The sequence below is a fragment of the Strigops habroptila genome, chromosome 13, assembly GCF_004027225.2.
Source record: "Strigops habroptila isolate Jane chromosome 13, bStrHab1.2.pri, whole genome shotgun sequence".
In the NCBI taxonomy this organism is placed as follows: Eukaryota; Metazoa; Chordata; class Aves; order Psittaciformes; family Psittacidae; genus Strigops; species Strigops habroptila.
Window position 1 is genome coordinate 10,088,090 of NC_044289.2, and position 19,309 is coordinate 10,107,398.

Sequence of the window (19,309 nt, forward strand, 5' to 3'; positions counted from 1 at the left end):
CTGCCACAAGATGTGCTGTACTGATACATTAGTATTCATTAGTGAAGGTATCAAAATTAGAGGGCTTTTGAATGATGCTGTCAAGTTGTCTACTGTGTTTGAGTGGCACTGAATAACCAGAAATGTTAATATCCTGTCACTTGACTGAATTCAAGCCTGGTATATGTAGTTGTTGGTAGTGTTTTCTTGTATATGAGTGTATTTTGTAACTTTAGTGTTGTTACAGTTAATGATTATGTAATTTTTTATTTATCACACATACAACAATACAGAAATTCTGAAACTATAATGCTGGTGAGAATTTGTCTTCTGATAGAAGCAGTTTGACTGAGAACATCTTACATTACATTGCTGTTTATGGAATGCATTGGAAATAATGTGTACATCAACTGTTTCATGATCCCCTAGGGAAGAAGCATTTTATACTGAAGGAAGTAAAACATACATTTGATTCAGAATATATAGAAAAAGCTGGTTTCATCCATAATTACCTTAAGGAAATGCAGGAATGCCATTAGGAGCATTGTGGTCCCTCAGGTCTGAATAATGAACAGTCAACAGAAGATTATCAGGAAAGGAGGAAATAATCTGTCCTTGCATGCATATTGTGCATAGGTTTTAGAAGACAAGCTTCACTGTGGTTGTTTGAGAAGGGAGGTGGGATTTGTGCTCTGTCACAGCAAGGGGTTCTATAGTGAAGCACTCCTGTACCATGGCTGAAGAGCTGCATGTTGTTAGCCAGCTTACCCAGGGAAAACATGGGTAACCTATGTCTTTGGTCTTTCATTTTGGGTAAGTAACACCTGAAGCAAGCAGGCAGATTTTGTAAGCGTTCTGAAAGAGTAATCCCTGCACATTGACTCCGTGAAGTATTTTAACAGATGATGAAATGCACTTGCTCTCATATTTAGTTGTGAAAAATCATTTTACTTCAGACGTTGTTTGCTGTAATGTACTCCATTTGATCAGCTGATCATGAGTTCATAGTCTGATGTGGGATGCTAGGATTTCTTTTGGTGTTATAGTTCAGTATGACCATAACAGACAGTAAAGAACATACTTCATTCATTCAAAATCAGATCTGCAGCCTTAAACAAAATGGCATGGAGAAAAGTCTGTAACATCAAAGAGAGCATACACACTGAGCTTGGAATAATCACACCTCATCAGCTCAGGCTCTTTTGTGCAGGTCAGGAGAACGTATGACTGTCTGCAGAGCAGAAGAGCAGGGAATAGACATATGCTTCATTTCTAATATTGCCATATTGCAGGAGGCTTGGTGGCGTAAGAGCTAGAAACTTGTTCAAGGGACACATGTTTTCTTCTCATTTTTAGGTGCAGCGTTGCATGAGGGATCAGTTTCACTGTCTAAGGCGTCAGGGATCTTGTTTTGTTGAGAATTATCTCTCTGTTTTGTTTAGGTTTTTCATGTTGACAGAACTGTTTCCAGCCTGCTTTGAAACAAGAAAATGCTTTGTTAAAAATGTGTCCAAATAAAATTGTTACAATTTTCCAAATGTCTTATTTGCTTTTTCTAGTCAAAACTGTTTTCAAATCTGCACTAATTTGTGGGCAATTCTAATAGACCCAAAATAACATATTTGGAGAATAAACTATTGGTTAAAGATTTATTTTAACCAAACTAAGAAGAGTATAGACTTATTTCTGTCACCAAAATCAGGACTAACTGTGTATCCAGCAGATTTGCTGAGTAAGAAGGTGCATTTTTATGTGGTCACATTTCTGACCATAATTGCACTTTAATTTAGAATAACTGCAGGTTCAGAATTCCTGGGCTAACATCTGTAATTATGTAACTGATAATTTCCTCACCAGGGCATGGGAGAGTCCAGGACTGAATGTCACCCAGAGAGGAAATTAAACACTTCAGACACTGAGTAATTTAAAGCATAGTTCTCATATTTGTGGGTCTCATGCATGAAGGACAGCTGGAGAAGACTTGATGAAAGCACTCTGGTGTGTGTATAATTATTGTACTGACTTGAGCTTTAGCAAAGGGATTTTGTCGTGATCTAAATATAACCTCCCAAAACTCCAGGCTCTCAAAGCTGCAGTCAGAAACCTGAGCAATGACATTTTGTGTGCATTGATGTAACGGATGCTGTAGTGTTAATGGTTACTATTTTTAGTTTCGAGCATGCTGCTTGTGTGCATCCAGGGAGTTGAGGGGAGGTGAGAGGAAGAAATGTAGGAGAAACTCGTATATCTGTCTATTCATTCTGTAATTCTTCAGTTTTTATGGTTGAAAACAATCCCATGCCTCCCAATTGCCTCTTTTCTATTGTGCTATGGACCCAGCCCTGCCTTTTCCTGCATCTGGTGGTCAGAAGCCTTTGTTTCTTTTCAGCTTCCCAGTATTAAACTCCAGTACTAATATGAACAGCTGTAGATGAAGGATAAAAGTCTTGAACATCTGCATTCCAGCTCTTTGCATCATATTCTTTGGGGCTGTTGTTTTATTTGCTTTGTACCATTGTTGCGTTTGGACATTCATCTACTTATTCTCAATTCTTCCTTTGGAAGTACAAGAAGGGGAAAATAAAAATCATCAGATTAGTGATAAACCAAACCCAAAAGCATTTTACAGTCTCTGGGCATGTCAATCTAGCCATTGAGTGTCTGACCAGAATGTCGAATTCTCATAAACTAATATTAAACACAATTTCTCTTCCATGTGATGATAATGAATGCCCAGTGAGTGCAGCTGTATTCCCATGGATTCATGTTATTTAACTCCTTCAGTTGGCAGTAGTTTTTTGTTTGGATCACTGTGAGCTGTCTTAAAAGGACCTAGATGCTGCAGATAGCCTCAGATAACAGAGGAGGCTCTGAAGAGTGATACGAGTCTAACCAAAATTAAGAAAAATTAACTTCCTAGTTCAGGGGAGATGAAAAGATTCAGATAGAATGTTTTCAGGCCAGGATCCTAAAGAGAAAATTAATGATGTGAATGCCACAGCAACTCTGGAGGGCATTGTCTACATGGCATGGTGCCCTGAGATGCCTTTCATATTACCCCTGGCAGCGGGCCATGCTAATGCATCTAAATTACTTCAGATATGTGAAGTAGGATGTCTGAGTACCTCTGCATGGCACCTCTGTGTTGTGGTGTAGGAGCAGACCTGAACCAGGAAAGAAACTACTGTTGTGAGAAGCTCCCAATAAAAGATGGGTCTTTTTGGCTTCGGTCTCTTGTCCCCCCTTTTATTCCAGTGAATGTGTTACTGGAATCTTGTAACATAGCTGCTGCTTCAACAGCTTTGAAAGGATCAACTCGCTCCTTGCCTGATCCGCTCAGGCATGGAGATGGTTGTTACTGCTGCTTTTGTGAATCATTTCAGTGTTTCCAGAGATCTGACGTTTGCAATGGGTTGAGCATCTCTGGTCATTTTAGACAGAAGAAGTTGCACCGTCTTTGATTCTGGAGAGCAGTAAAGCAGAACTTGGTGCTGCCAGCTGACCCTTGTTTCTTAACAGGGGATTTCATTCTGCTGCATGTGCTGGTTCGTGTGACATGTGCAAGTACCTCAACCTAGTTGTGAAGCTGCCTTTCCCTTCCTTTAATTTCTGTAATATTCTGTTGGTTATTTTGTGTGTATTTGATGAGATCCTTTCATTTAGGGAAACAGCTGAGCCACTGTTTAGTGTTGCATTGAAATAATGAAGCCTGCTGCTTGTTTCAGGGCGCGGGGTGAACCAGCCAACTCACTGGGGGTTCCCGCTTAGCCCTGATAGGCAGGGGATTTCCAGCTGCTTACTTTGTGATATAGTTCCCTTCCAGATCTCTAAGCTGCTTCCAGATCTTGGTTCTTCTCAGCCACCTCTGTTTCTTCCTCCTGCAGGAGCAGGCAGCACAACTCAGAAATGTCAGCCCCTTTGCTCCTGGCTTTGCTCCGCTCCTACCTAATCCGCTGGAATATCCTGACACACGTGCAAGTATCCCTGAGATAGCAAAATCTCTTCTTTCAGCAAAGACTATATTATTTCAGTGATGCATTGAGAGGAAAAGTCATGGAAGTCTCTGTGCTCAGAAAGCTGATGTTAACTTAGAGTAAGCCGGGAATTAGTGGAACACCTCTATACATTTTTCACGTTAGAGCAGTATCACGCACTTCATGTAAACTGCAACTCTAATGCCACTTTGTGTGCATACCTTTTTGTAAAGAATTTGGTATTGGACTGTGACAAAACAGCCACTCCAGTTCTGTCTGAGTCAATAAGTTGCTCTGTTTTTCCTTGCAGAAAGACAAATTCTTTGTGTACGAGGAGTACTGTAGCAACCACGAGAAAGCACTCAGACTGCTGATGGAATTGAACAAGATCCCAACAGTGAGAACATTCCTCTTGGTAAGCACCTTGTCTAGCACTCTTGACTTACTGATGTGACTTTGCACTGTACTCATAATAACCCTTTGGTATCCCAGGAATGCTGGCCATTTAGCAGACATTACTCATTCCAGGTATGTAGTACTCGGGATGGATGGGTATTGAAATCACTGATGAGTTGAAGCACAGAACTAAGCACAGCTCTGGTATGAGGGATTTCAGTGGAAATGGATTTTTATTTATTTATTTTGTAAGAAGCAACAGAAAATTTGAGCAAAGATTGTGAAAGGAGTAATGCAGTAAGTCAGCAACAGGGCTGTGACTAGTTCCCAGTGGATGTGATTCCCTGCTCAGTTCTCTGACCAATTCACCATCTGCAGACCCACCAGAAAAACGTGGCCTGCTTCTGACACCCTTTTCCCCAGGAGTCCAGTTGTGGGCAAGAAATGTACTCTGGATGAATTGCTTTCACTGCGTCATTGCTGCTTGTATCAAAAGTGACCTAACTCCCTGCCCAACCTTTGATGTATTAGTATCAACTCTGGGAGGGACTGTGGCATGCAGCCTTCAAATGCCTCTTACAGAGGCTGAGTGGGAGAAGAAACAACCAGTAGATAGTGCCTTCTGCCAACATTCGTTAATTTTCTTTCTTTCTTGGATGTTTCTCCTCCTAGCCTTCACCCCAGTTCTGCTTGATTCTTTTGGGGTATCTTGCTTTCCTGGACATGGACACATAGCATTTGGAATGGGGTTGCATGTAGGTGAGGGACTAAGTCAACACATTAGCTTTTTTCCTTAGAAAATGCTATGAACTAAAAGGAAGGCTGTCTTTCTGAAAAGGACCTGCTCTTCCCTTTGCTCTTCCCTCTTCTCTCTTTTTCCCTTGCAGCCAAGGTTCTACTCTTTCCCAATATAGCACAGCAAAAGAGAACTTCTTCAGAAACGTCTGTCACAAGCAGAGCCAGAGCATTCTTTTAGCCACAAAATATAGGTCTCGGAGGGAGCAGCGGGGACAAGCACTCATGCTGTTGGGTAGTCAGAATCTCTTTGTCATGTCTGAGTCTTAATGAATCTTGCTAAACCATTAGTTTGAGTCACCAAATGACCTTTGTTCTTGAGTTCTTCTGGGTGCTTCTGTTGAGGAGAAACCAATGAGAAAGAGGAGAGACAAAAGTGCATGTAAACACCATCCTTACCAATATTTCGTGTTCTCCACTGCTACTGGATTAGCAAAAGCCTCCTGTCTCTTACCAGCAGCTGGAAAACTGATTGCGAGGCGCATAAGAGATGTCACGCTGTCTGCTGTGGCTTGCTGCAGTACCTGAATCCAAGAGACTCTCAAAATAGCAGTAAATATAGGAGGAGAGGCTACACTGAAGTGCCTGCTTTGCTGTGGCTGCTGTAATTTCTTCCAGGCCTCCCTTTCCTTCTCCAATGCCTCCTAAAGCCAATGCTATAATGCCACCATGCAGAGAAAGTTGCATTAAAATACAAAGCTTTGCTTGTGAGGATGGATTTGGCCTGATTGCCCCTTCACAGCTGCTGAAATACAGAATGTGGGAATGTGTTTGAAAAATCAGTAAGTGTTAAAGGGCAGTTTTGAGCCCAGAGCTAGAGAGAGGGCTGAAAGAGGAGATGGGAAGGACTGAATCACTCGAGACTTGGAAAATTGGACAGGGAGCATTGTGAGCTGGTAGCCAACGCCATGGATCTAGAACAGCCTGGGGAAGGGTTATTTTACAGACGATTGTCTGTAAAAATACCAGTTAGGAATAATGAGATTTATGTATGATGTCTGTGAACATTCCTTGAAGAGCAGGATTGTTGAACTACAGCCAAAAACCTACTAAATTTCAGAGTGTGTCTGAGCCACAATGCACATTTCACAGGGGAAAATGTTATCAGCGATGCCCCAAAGCAAGCACATCTTGGCTGAACTGAATTTAAACTTCGGCTTCTGATGACAGGACAGGTTTGCAACTGGGGTGATTTTTGGAGCAAAGTTGTCCAGATTCACAGTCAAACATAGGAATGTAGCCTAGTTTATCTGAAACAGATTTGAAGTCTGTTTGAGTCCACTACCTGTCTCTGGCAGAAGCCAAACCAGAATCTTCAGGGAAATGTAGAAAAGCTTATAGGAGGTCAGTACTGGTTTATCACACAGAGAATACAGATTATTGTAACAAAATAAGGACAGGTCAAGGACTGTAGATTTCTTTTTCCTATGCCATTCCCCATTCTTATACGCCCTTCCATGTCAATCCTGATAAAAAAGTTTCCATAGCAAGTTGAGCACCACTTGTTTGAGGCAGTGTGCACAAATTTATCTGTGAAATTATTCATTTGGAATGCAGGACCCCTCCAAACTTGTGTGAACTCGTTGTGTGGGTATTGCAAGGGTTGATCAGTTGCTGCTTCTGTTCCTCAACCTAAAATCTATTTGGACTTGGATTTCTTTGGTGTATTGGTCCGATGCTTGTTCCCTTCTTTACTGTGTTTAACCAACACTTGGAGAGTAGTAATTTTTCTAGGTAGAGAAATGCCCTTCACCTTTTTGTTTGGAAGCCACAGCTTCACAAAACTAATGCTGAAACCCTATTACTATTATTAGTTTTTAATGATGATCCGAATTAATGAAACCTGATTTCCTTAAATTTCATTGCCTCTTGCTCCTGCTGCCTACCAGCTAGCCTTGCCTGCATGTCCCATAGTTTTTTTTTGCTGGGCAAGCAGCAATGTGTACCGAGACTGGTTGAGAGCTCCATGTGTGCTGGTTAGCCAGCCAGTGCACCCATGCTGTTTGTCCAGCTGTGATGAGACATAATGTTTTGCCAGAGAATTGGTGGATGTGATGAAGCTGACTCATTTATTTCAATTCCACTTTGATTTCCTTCAGACGTAAGGGTTGGACTGGAGTTAATGATGTGTTTACTAGGTAGTAAGCTTTATATTAGCCTTTGAGTTTTCTGGACCAACAGTACAAACTTTGCATAGTGAATGAAGACAATAGTCCTATGAATTGTTGGGGTAGGCTGGATTCTTCTGTATTTCAATGGTGAATGAAGTCCCACACCTATATCTTAGGTGTGGCAAAGTGTTTTCTGACCATAATATGTGTTATAGGAATACAAAATCATGTTAAAGAGCATCTGAAAGCTTTGTATCTGAGGTAACATTTGTTTCCTTTTCTGATTACAGGGTTGCATGCTTTTGGGAGGCAGAAAGACGACAGACATTCCACTAGAGGGTTATCTGCTGACTCCAATTCAGAGAATTTGCAAATATCCACTTCTGCTTAAGGTAAACCAAAGAAAGTATTTCTCCAGATGGTTGTTTTATTCTTGGCGTGATTCTGCATTTTTGTAGCCCTGGCTTTTGTTGTCACTGCTACCTTCCTGGCTTGCACTTGGAAAAGTTGGATCCTCTCCGAAGAAAATGGCTTTTTATGGGTACAGTCAAAATGCTGCCTGATGCTGACAGGCTGCTAAATCTCATAATGGTGTGGCTAGACCACATAGCAACTACTGAATAACTAATGCCTTTTGACTTCAGTTCTGTTCAGATGTTTACTAAGGCTTGAGTGCTATTTTAGCCACTTCCTGAAAAGCTGTGTTCAGAAAAAATAGCATCAGTGTTCTGAGGGACTGGATGGCTCTGGGGACTCTAAATGGGATACATCTTTCATCATGAGGTCTTTAGTGTGAGTGTGTTCAGGTCAGTAATGATCAAAATCCTGTATCATCTGACAGCTGTTTGGAGGCTTGTTTGAAAAGTGGTTGGTTGTCTCAGAGGAGTTCCCAGCGGATAGGTGTCATTGCAGAAATGACTACTGCAATTGGCACTAATTGGCTGCCTTACGAATATTCTTGCCATAGGAGCTAAAGAATAAAAGACCTAAAAAGAGCCAACTTCCTTCTCATCCCTCCAGGTCAGGGCTGGGTCACAAGCCTGCTGGGGATGAGGAGAGGGGAAAAGGGGAAAGCAGTTTCTGGGAGAGCTTGCATCGCTGGTGGCCGTGTAGCTGCTCTGTGGCGAACAGCCATCAGTCTTCAGTGGTGGCAGTCTCTTTCTCAGTCAGTAACATTACATTTACTAAAAGAAGAGTAATTAATAAAAAATATTGGAAGAAATTGTGAATGAAATGTCCCTTCCTGAGTTGTGGAAGAAGGTAAGAATTCTCTGGTGAGTTGGTGCTCTTGGTCACAGACTGACCACATTGATCACCTGTATGTCATTTAAAGCTGTTGCAGTGCTGTGTCCCTACATTCAGCGTGATTAAAGGTTTTCATAGGTACAAGCTGGTTAACTCAATACTGATCTGTTGTTCCATTTAAAATTGTTTAAAATTGTTTATTTCATCTGATAAACGTTGAAATCATTTCTTTCTATTCAGTCGGAGCTTTCAGAGTCAAATTTTCAAATTCTTTCCTAGAGGTGGAATCATTCTGTTGTCTGTGCAGCTGTGCACAAACCCATCTCAGAGCAGACATTCATGCACCATTCCTTATGGATGTAGCTACTGGGATTTATGTGCATACAGCCAGTTTATCAGTCCAGTCAATCTATCCATGACTCCACTTACAGTTGGAACAAACAAAAGCACATGCAGTTTAGGCACATAGCAGGAGAAGCTAATGTGTGAGATGGCTACAAACGTTTCTTCCACAGTATTAATGATAATCAAGATAGGGTAAAGGATGCCTAGATCAGGAAAGCACATAAGTGGCTCCAGCTTGGATTTATCTTCAGAGAGAACTGGTTCTGTAGAGAGAATTGAAAACCTAATGATGCCCCAGTTTAAGTCCATTGTGTTTATTTGGGGTTAGTGTGGGGAGAATTTGGTGCCTGTTCAGTCTGTGGCTCTGTGTGATGACTGTGAGCAACATCCATGTGCACAGAAAAGGAGTTCCTATGGCATCCGATACTGTAAACAGACCAGGGGATGTGAGGACCCTAGAATGTGCATTCCTGACCAAGTGTTTTGATAGTGATTATGTTTTCTTGTTTTCACTCTGTGGTGTGTTCTGTGGCTATTATCTGGCTGTATGTTCAAGACTGAAAATCAGTGATTGTTTTGATTCCTTACAGGATTCCCTTTTCTGTTTTCCAAGAAACTTCAACCAGAGGAAATAGTGGCTGGGTTCTTAATTTTGAATCGCTCTCTACATTTGTGCTGTTACTAAAAGATGAAGAGTTAATCTTCTTCAGATTTCCTGTCATGGTGACCCTTTGTATGAAGGGAGTCATTAACGAGTACAGAGTCTGGAGACCAGGTTTCTTCATCTATTTATTCCATGTTGGAGATATCTTAATCCAGTTAGAGTGGTCAATATCTGGTGTGCCCTTGCAATGCTTATCTAAAAGTGATCTTTAATCAGTTTTATCCCAATATTTTTCCAAACTTTTTGGACCCAAAGATCACTGTTAGTACTCCATTTTTCTTGCATTTTGCTCTGTGGCCTTGTTAAGCTTGAAGCAGTTCTGAGGTCAGTGTGGTTTCATTTAACAGATCTGACCACGCAGTTTGTGCACCACCAGTCATCTTTCAAGCACAGTTTGGGGCTCTCAGCTCTAAGCCATGCATATGGATGTCTTGGAGAACTCCCTATATTTCTTCTGCACCTCAGTGCCTCTTCTTTTTCTGTTTTTAGTCTGACGTTGTTGCTGAATCACCCATTGCTCATTAGACCTGCTCAATTTCTAAACTTTTCAGAAAGCATGATTGTGATTTGTAGACTTCTATCAGTTTGGATCATCTGTAGACTTTTATCAACTGACAGAAACTTGACTTGCAAATTAAAATCTATGTTTTGTTGTAAAAGCTCTTAAAAATATTAGAATGACAAAGCCTGCCAATACTATAAATTGTCTGAAATATCAGGGCTTTTACTCAAATGCCATGAGGATGCTGGCTGCAGAAACACACTTAGAAGAAAGGCACACTTTTGATTACAAGGTAGTAGCATAACCATGCAATTATGCTCCATGTAGCATAGATAAATAGGTAATTATAATGGATAAATAATTAAAATGTTTTGGTATGCTTCAGCTTAAGTTTTTCTATTCTTCTGTACAATTTTAGGCTAGGTGTTTTGGCAAGTCTGGGGTTCTGTATCAGGGATTGGAAGAGCTACAGATGGACCAGCTTATCTTGCTTTTTTTCAGGCATTTGCTTTGCAAGGGGGTAGTAAACAAAAGACTAGAACAAGATGAATAGTTCTAAACCATAATTCCAATCTTTCCAGGTTCAGTGGCAGTTAAAGTCATTGGGCTCTGAGGATCAAATATTGGCCTGTGCAAATAAATTGGTAGTTTCCACTTTCTCACACACGTACAGCTGTAAATGTCAAAAGACCTGGTGGCACAACCCTTTGTTCTTTGAAAGCCAAAGCCAAGACCAGTGAGGCTAAGACTGAGTCAGTGTTTCTTGCTTTCAAGCCACAGTGGAGTAGAATAAAGGTAAATTTGTCCTCTGACACCAACACTGTGCCTGCCTTCTGCGGGGTGGGTACTTGGGTGTTTGGCTCTGGTGCAGTTGACCCAGACCCCCGTGTACTTGTCAAACAAACAGCATGAAGGGAGCCAATAGGAGGAGCTGCCATGAGGCATCTCGTGATCTTGCATTCCATCTTTCTATGGATTTCTTTTTGTATACATGCTGATATAAATCACACTCTGTTCACTACTTGAGAATTTCCTGGACCGGAAATAAAAGCTTTAAGAAAAAGCTGAGGGGAATGTCATTTTGGTTAGGCAACAAATCTGCCTCAGTCAGTGAGATTATGCCATTACAAGGAGTTGTTCAGCTCGGAAACTATCCATGATGATTAGAAGGTGTAGTTAATGCTGATTCTCAAAGGTAATGAATTCATAGTGAATAAATTATATACCATTCAAGACTTGACACTTGCTAGCACAAAATTACCAGAGTGGACACAAATGTTTCAGACATGAGAACAGCCAAGGGAAAATCCAGGCTGATTCTGTTAGTGCTGACCAGGAAAATGCAACTCTCCAAGCCAGAAAAAAGTAGATTTAAAAATAACACAACCCTCAAATTAAGTGTTTGCTCTCCCTTTGCTACTGAACTGCAGTTATTGCTCCTGAAATAGCTGGTTTGTATTCATGGGGATTGGATCTTATTTTATCTAATTCCCAGGGCAAACAGATACTACTGTATTCCAACTGATGAGAAAAGTCATCGGCCAGAGCTATCCTACTTTCGTGTTTTACTTTGTTTATAGCCAGAGTTTGTGATCATCCAGGTTTTGTAGTAACTTTGATATGACCTTGTTATAGTGTAAGTATTTTAGTATGGCTAAGCAGTTAGGTTTGGTAAAGATCATATGAACAAAGTAATTCAGACTGTGTTTGAAAGTCAACCGAAGTAGTAGGGAAAGACACGTGTTCAAAATACTATAACTATTTTTTATTAATACCATATGTGAGTATTCTTCTTCAGAATAATAGCATCTAGCATGGAGTTAATTTGAGTTACTTAATTAGGAAAAATATACTGGAGCATCTCCAGGTGCAGATATGCTTTAAGCATATATTACAGTTATTTCCAATCTCAAGTATGGCATCCTGCAGTTGGGCATCTTATGTTACAGTCACTGACTGTAAACAGGGGGGTTGATGGTCGTTTTAGTTTGTTTTTATTTTTGAAATCTTGGTTGCTTTCTTTCTGTCTGATTTTTCAAGACTTGTGTGGTTTGAAGTGTGAGACTCAAGCCTAGCCATGGTGTTTCATAACACCATGCAAACAGAGAAGTGATTATATTAGTATTTTTGTCCCTAATACAGTTTTTGTCTACTTCAGCTAGCATGCAAGAAAATTAGCACAGGATTTGTCGGTCAGTAAGTTAGTTTTATCCCCAGTCCAAAGCCTCTCTAATGTGACCTCCGCTTCCCTTTCTTGCTGTGAAACTTCAGCAATGATTTGAAGTCTATTAGAGGATGTAGGAGTTATGAATATTTGTTAGCAGTAAGCTTTATTGTAAGACTTCCTTGAAAGTGAGAAAGAGGCGTGGACTAGGTTTGAACGAAACAAAACTGCTTGTTCTGATGGGCATTCTGATTTGGTGAGAAGGAAAGCAGCGAAGAGATGCACAGGCCTTGAGAGCATATACTGTGTGAGCAACTTAAAACTCCAGTGCATGTAGCTTGCTGCGTATGTATTCCTAGCAGAACATTTTGGACTAAGGCAGCTCTGTCTCACCACTGATAGTTGTATGACTCTGTATTAATTAGTGTGAACCACACTACTTAAGAGGAGAAGCAGCTGTTTGTGTAAACCAATCTCTGAACAAAAATAACCTTTTTCCCTGAATAAAGAGCATTTATGTCAGCGAGAAGAAAACCCTAGGGGAGTGGTGATCATGAGTTAATCACACCGCTGGGGTGGGGATTAGGAGCAGTCATTTCTGCCTCCGTCCTCCCAGCACACCGGGAATGTGCAGCACATGATAGCTGCACCCTGATGGCTCCCGGCAGCCCAGCGCATGTCACTGAGGTGGTTTCTTGTTTGATGTCTGTTCTCTTAAGGAATTGCTGAGACTCCAGCCAGAAATGCACATTCCACTTCTGGTCCTTTAAAAATACCTCATAATGTACACAACTCCATGGACAATTTCAGGCAGCAACTATGTATTGCTTCATGTGGTGGAAGAGTCCTTGACCCTAGGACAGGAAGAAAAATCTGGATGCAAAAAGCTGCGTGACCAGATTCAGAATCCTCTTGAGAGGGAAAGCCCAACACTGGGGCACACACAGGTCTTAACAATAGCAGTGCTGGGACTTTGAAAGGGAAAGATGGGATGCTAGGTTGGAGAAAGGTTAATCCACTATCTCCCTCTTCTTCCTCTCCATTCCTCTTAGCTGTTCAAGGAACAGAACCTTCCTATAGGCCATAAGTGAACAGATTTAATCTTTGGGGATTTAGGTTTTTGTTGTGGGTTTTTTTGTTGGTTCCCCCTTTTCCCCCTTCCTTTTGCCCCCCAAGAAAAGTGATGCTGCTCTTAGATTCGTGACATTGCCTGGTTGAAATCCAGTTCTATGTAGCACAGCATTAAAAATGGTATATACCCTACAGAGTTGTCAGGAACACTGCCAATTTATAAATCATACTTCTGTCTTCCACACGTTCTATATATAATCACAGATAACTGGTAATATTTATAAAACTTGAAACATGTTTTAGTTGCATTTTAATTTAGCATATGTCGTAGATTTGATGGCACATTGAATGTAATCTGTTTTACTGATTTATTGTTGCTTGTCTAGTCTTCACCCTGCAGAAACATTGACATGAATTACAAATTTTAATTATATAGAGTATAAAAAACCCTGTTATGATTGGCAGGTACACAGATAGAGCCTGCTGTAACATTTTTTTTCTGGTTAGGTTAAATGGAAAATAAATTTTAATACAAGCAAATATTCAAAACTCTAAAATAGGAAAATAAACCTCCTGGAAACAGTTACATTCACAGAAAGATGATGTTTAGGTTCTGGGGTTTGGGTTTTTTTAGAGCACATTTTGGAGTTGAACTGTTTATTAACACAACTTTTTGAACTGATAAGCAAAGAAATGCGTTGTCTTTGTTATCTCTGTAATCTTGAGATGTTCAGTAGGTAACCAACGGATGTACCTCTGAAACCATCCTTTGTGTGTGCCCTGGTTTGTAGTGCAGAGCGAGGCAGCCTGGCAAGCCATGATTTGCACCAGTCAGTGCACATCGTTAATGTTCATTGCAAAAATGCATGTTAAGCCATGTCTGAGTGCCTTATACTCCTGTTCTCAGGAGCATACAGGTAGGAGGAAGGAATTTAAAATACAGTGGCTTGGAAATTTCAGCTGCAAAACCTGTGTTGAGTTGTCAGGTTTAAGAACACAACCAACCATTTTTATGTGGCAGGGGAGGGCATGGGGAAGGATGAGAGAGATGTCTTTTTTTAAAAAAGATCAGTTTAAAAACATCCTTTTTTCTAGGAAATATTAAAATTGTTTCTACATGTAAACCCCCCCAGTTTCCTCTGCCCGCCTGCATTGTTCGCTGCTCATCCCTCCTGCCACCTCTTTGCGTCTTCCTGTGTCATGTTCTTTTTGCTGAGTTCTCTCCTCAAAGTTTTTTTGTTTGGTGGTTGGTTTTTGGGAGGTTAAGCACAATAACGAAGCGACAAATGTATGAGCAGCTGATGTGTCTGTCTTCTTCTGTGATTTAGTTCTTATATTTAGATTCTATCATGTTTAGAACTCTTCTAACCTTCAGCTATTTAAAGCTACATCTGAGATTGAAATACTTAAGGTGGAAATCCTTTTACTCCATTGCATAAGCAAAACCTGACATTTCTTAGTAGGTCAGATGCAGATGTCCTATCCTTCCTTTCTGTATGCTGTTCAGGAGGACACTACAGCTTGGAGTCCTCTGTAACTCCTGTTGTAAAATGAGTTGTGTTCTGTGTGTAGGTGTTACGAGTGGCATAACCTCCAATCTTTGCAGCTATAGAAGAGGAGTGAAATAAAAGAAAAATTCTGTGCCCAGAGGACACAGTTCCTATTTCTGTCTTTTAAGTTCTTTAAAGAATAATTTTTTTTCCTCCCAGCTTATAATATGGAATACCTTTGCAACTCCCCCGCCTTCTGAGAAAGAGAGAAAAGTCAGAGGATAATGGTGAAGAAGTTAGAGGCACTGAAAAATACCAGATTTTCTGTACACCACTGGAAAATTATTATGAATCAGTTTAAGAAACTCCTTGCAAGGAATAGTTTTCTGCACGTGGCATCAACCTCATTTCCTGGACCTACTAGTGTGTGAGTTGCAATACATAAGATAGTAATTCCAGACAACATACACGAGCTTTGTGGAGGACAAGACAGTCATACCCAAGGTTTGCCATCTGGTCTGTTTCTCAGCTGCTTTTCAAAATGTTGTCAAATGCTCTCAGAGTTTACACATCATAAATCTGTCACTAAAATAAATAAGTGCCCAGGGCTCCTCGACTGTGTTTCAGAAGTGCTAGGCTCTGCTCTTTTGGGGAATGGCAGTGTCAGAGCAGCATGGCTCTTCCTCAGAGGGGTTAAGACTAGGCAGTGGTGAAACAAGTTCTCTGACTGTCTGTGCCACTTATGCAGCTGACTGCCCCAGCCAGCACCCTTCCTGCCTTTTCCAGCCACCTCTCTGGCTCCTTGGGCAGAACTGCAGGCAGCAGGAGTGGGGAAGATGAATTATTGAAGCAGAGGCCTGCTGTGAATGAAGAGTTCTTTCTCTGTGTCTTGGTGATATTTTGGAAAGGGATGTTTAGACAGAGCTAGTGTATACGTATCTGTTTCCAGAGCAGCGTGGGAGACACTTGAGCTGCAGAACTTCATTGATTTTTAATGAGAGTCATTTAACAAAAATTCTGTACTCTGCTTTGGAAGCCTGGAGCATAGGTTAGTGTCACCAAAGTGCAACATCCCTCTCCTGCCTTTTCTTCTTGAACACTTACTTTCCTTGGCCTTTGCAAAAAAAAATCCATAGGGAATTTCACTTGTGATATAAACTGACATTTGTAGCAGCCAGCCCCTTTTTCCTGTGCATGTGTTACTCTCTAAATCAACCAAGATCATTAACTCCTCTCTCTTACCGGGATTCCCGGCTGTCAGCACATTACCCATCTCCTCTGTCATCCATCTGACAGAGCCATTGTCAATCTCCATTTATAATTTTCTAAAAAGAGAAATTGTAGCTGTGAGTAAATTCTCAAAATACCAAATCTATGCCAAGAACTGAGTAGTTATATTTCATTGGACAATTGTCAGCATTCCCGTCCATTCATTTGGGCCTTTCTGTCTCCAGGGTCTGTCTGTGTGGGAATGAGAGCACCTCCCATTGCCATATTTCAGTTCTCAGGAGACCTGTCTCTTGCGTTACTTAAAGGAGCCTCGGTCACCAAGTGGTTTAATCTCAAGATGCAGATGTCACTTTAAAAGCTTCTGCAAAATGGAGAAGTTAATAGATAAATAATTAAAATACTTTGAGTTTCTCTAACAGTGGGTCTCAAGATAGTTTACTAGTGCTAGCGAATTAAGTCTTGCCAATGTGAGGAAGCAGAGGAAGCACTGAGTCTGTGCAAAGGTTGAAACAAATCTGTACTACTTCTAACTCGAGTGTCCTCCTTTCAGATGTGCCTTCCAATTTTGCTGGTATCTGAGCACCCCAGTCTATTTATTCTACAGTTACTCCTACTAGTAGAAAAGTACAGCTAAGTATGCACAAACCTGCCACATGCTGAAGAAGCTGTCTGTCTAAAGAACTCTGCAAAGCAGATCTGTGAATCAACACTAGGACAGAGAAAGTTCCTTGATTTAGTAGCTCCGAGTGTCTGGATTAGCAGCTATTATAGCCACTGTAAGTTAATGCAAGCTTCAGCAGAACTTGAACTTCAGCCCACATCTCTCCTCTCTGTGACAGGCCATGTAACTTGAGCCTAAAACTACCAGTTAATTTGATCTAGAGGCTGTGTGTGGACATGAGTCAGTTGAGGAGCAGTGCTTGTGTTACAGGTTGTGTGACCAACTTGGGCAAGGTGAGCGCCCAATATCAATATTTTGTGTGGTGAAGAGACACTTGCTGAGGTTAATGTGCTGATGTGGAGAAGCAAAAGACAAATCAGACCACAGAGTAAGCCTAGTTGGAGCCCAGTACAGGCATTTGGGGATTGTAATCACTTATCTTGGATGAACAACAACTGTAGCAGGCTGTCTTTGCCCTTAGCTGTGGGAGCTATGGATTGAAGCAATCTAGTTATGTTCAGACCACAGTGCTGTGCAGGCTGTCTGGTGGTACTCAAACTCATTCTGGTGTCTCATACAAAATGATGCAATTCAGCAGCAGTTTGCCATTTAGACATAGGACTTTAAAACAACCAAATAACATGTTGAGGCAAAATAGAACATAGTGAGAAAGTTAAATATTCCAGGCAATCTAAAAATGTGGGCCTTAAACACCATATTATGTATCAAGATGAAATTACCAGCCTTAGTTAAGGTTTCTTTAATGTATTTTTATCCAATTGTGGCTGACTATAAAATACTGTTGGTTTAAAAGATGATTAATTGTGAATTGACAGTGGTTACCCCTTTTGCCAAACTGGTTAATATTGTCAGGTGCCAAGTTTTCCCACGGCTGTTTTTCTGTGGGCAGTGTTTAACTGGGTTGTTGTGCATTGAATCAGGTGAGTGGAGTCTCTTAGGAACTCCTCCAGAACAGAGATGTTGTTCATCTCTATATTAATCTCTCCTCCCGAACATGATCTGGGGAAGAGTCCCTCTTATCCTGCTGTTCTCTTGGCCTCTCTGTTTCTCCACCGTTCAAATGCTGAACTGAGTGCCAGAAAGTCTTGGTTCTGCAAGTCACTTGCCATTGGGAAAGTTACTTACTTTCTGTAAATGAATTTCCTCTTTCATAAGATTGTTATTGTACATACAAACATGGGACAGCTGTGGTTAGTGGATTTCCCTGCAATTTCTGGACAGTCATCATGTACAGAGCTGTAGGTTCTTATCCACATGTGGTGGTTGACCTTGGCTGGCTGCTGGCTGCCCACCCAGCCACACTCTCGCTGTGAGTGTTCAACAGGGAGAGAGGGAGAAAATAAGATGAAAAATGCTTGTGGATCGAGATAAAACCAGGAAAATCACTTAGGAATTACTATTACAGCCAAAATGCACTCTACTCATTTTATTGCCAATTATAAGATATTTGGATAGTGAGAAACAAACTCACCTTCCCTCAAGCCCCCACTCTTTTCCTTAGTCTCAACTTCACACCTGCATTCCCAACCCCTCTGCTTCCCCCCAGCCCTGCACAGGTGAGGAACAGAGAACAGCATCTACAGTAACATGCTCACAACTCCTCTTTAATTTGCAGTGGTTCTGGCATTTTCCTATGGGATTGCACCCTAACACTTGTGCCTTTCCATGAGCTGCCTCTAAGCTTACAGTACATCTTTTCTTTCTTTTTTAAAAGGAATTAGCTAAGAGGACTCCCTCCAAGCATCCTGATCATCCAGCTGTCCAGAACGCATTGCAGGCCATGAAGACAGTCTGCACAAATATCAACGAGACCAAGAGACAGATGGAGAAACTGGAAGCCCTTGAACAGTTGCAGTCCCACATTGAAGGATGGGAGGTATGATGTAGGACTGCAAGCTCCCCAGAGGCAGTTTGCTACACAGTTTAATGGGCTGGAGTTTAGTGACTCATTCTGTGTACAGGGATTTTTGTTTCCTATGTGATGTGCAAATGCTCTTGGAGGTGTGGGTGGCATCACACTGGTGAGTTTAGAATTTATGTTTATTTTTGGTGTGCAGGCTGCTGCTAAATTGTAGCAGAACAAACGGATTATGAAAGAAAGGAAATTGTTAGAGCTAGAATGGACTGAAACTTCAAATGGGTAGATCTCATCTGAAAATCAAATAGGTCTAGAAGATGAAATCAGGGTTGGTCTAAATAACAGAAGTTTCTCTTTCTGTTCCTACAAGACTTTATTTTTTCCAGGAGCTTTGAAAAGTATCTCACTTAGCTTCATACAGATTTCTTATATAAAAGGTAAAAGTTAGATTAGCAAGTATTAGATTAGAAAGCAACTGGTATATTTGTCTTTGGTCCAGTTAACTTACTCATGGATGTGTTTCTGTTGATGTGTTTATCACTAGGTGGATCTGTGTAGGTAGAAACATTTACTATGGAAGGGAGGAAAGTAAGAGAATGAGAAAACTTGAGTGAATCTGGGGGGAAGAGGAAATCTGGAAAAAGAGCCACTCAGGAGAAATACTGGGAAGTCAGAATGGTGTGCGAAGTGTTGGCAGCTTATCTGGTGATGACTGTAGTTGAGGCCCCTGAATCAGTGGAGTTGGAAACCTCTGGGACATGCACCATAGGGAGTCAGGGTGTTAAATGGTCTCCTGGAGAGAT

At 41.1% G+C, this 19,309-nt stretch overlaps 1 protein-coding gene across 2 annotated transcripts in view; it reads left to right on the forward strand.

Annotated features, from left to right (window-relative positions):
- Positions 1 to 19,309, forward strand: part of PREX1 (phosphatidylinositol-3,4,5-trisphosphate dependent Rac exchange factor 1) — a 149,833-nt gene that overhangs the window by 68,598 nt on the left and 61,926 nt on the right. For both annotated transcript variants that reach the window (XM_030503500.1, XM_030503501.1), the window contains exons 4-6: positions 4,264 to 4,368; positions 7,546 to 7,647; positions 18,363 to 18,524. In XM_030503500.1, the coding sequence (XP_030359360.1) occupies positions 4,264 to 4,368; positions 7,546 to 7,647; positions 18,363 to 18,524 (369 nt within the window). The remainder of the gene's footprint in view (positions 1 to 4,263; positions 4,369 to 7,545; positions 7,648 to 18,362; positions 18,525 to 19,309) is intronic.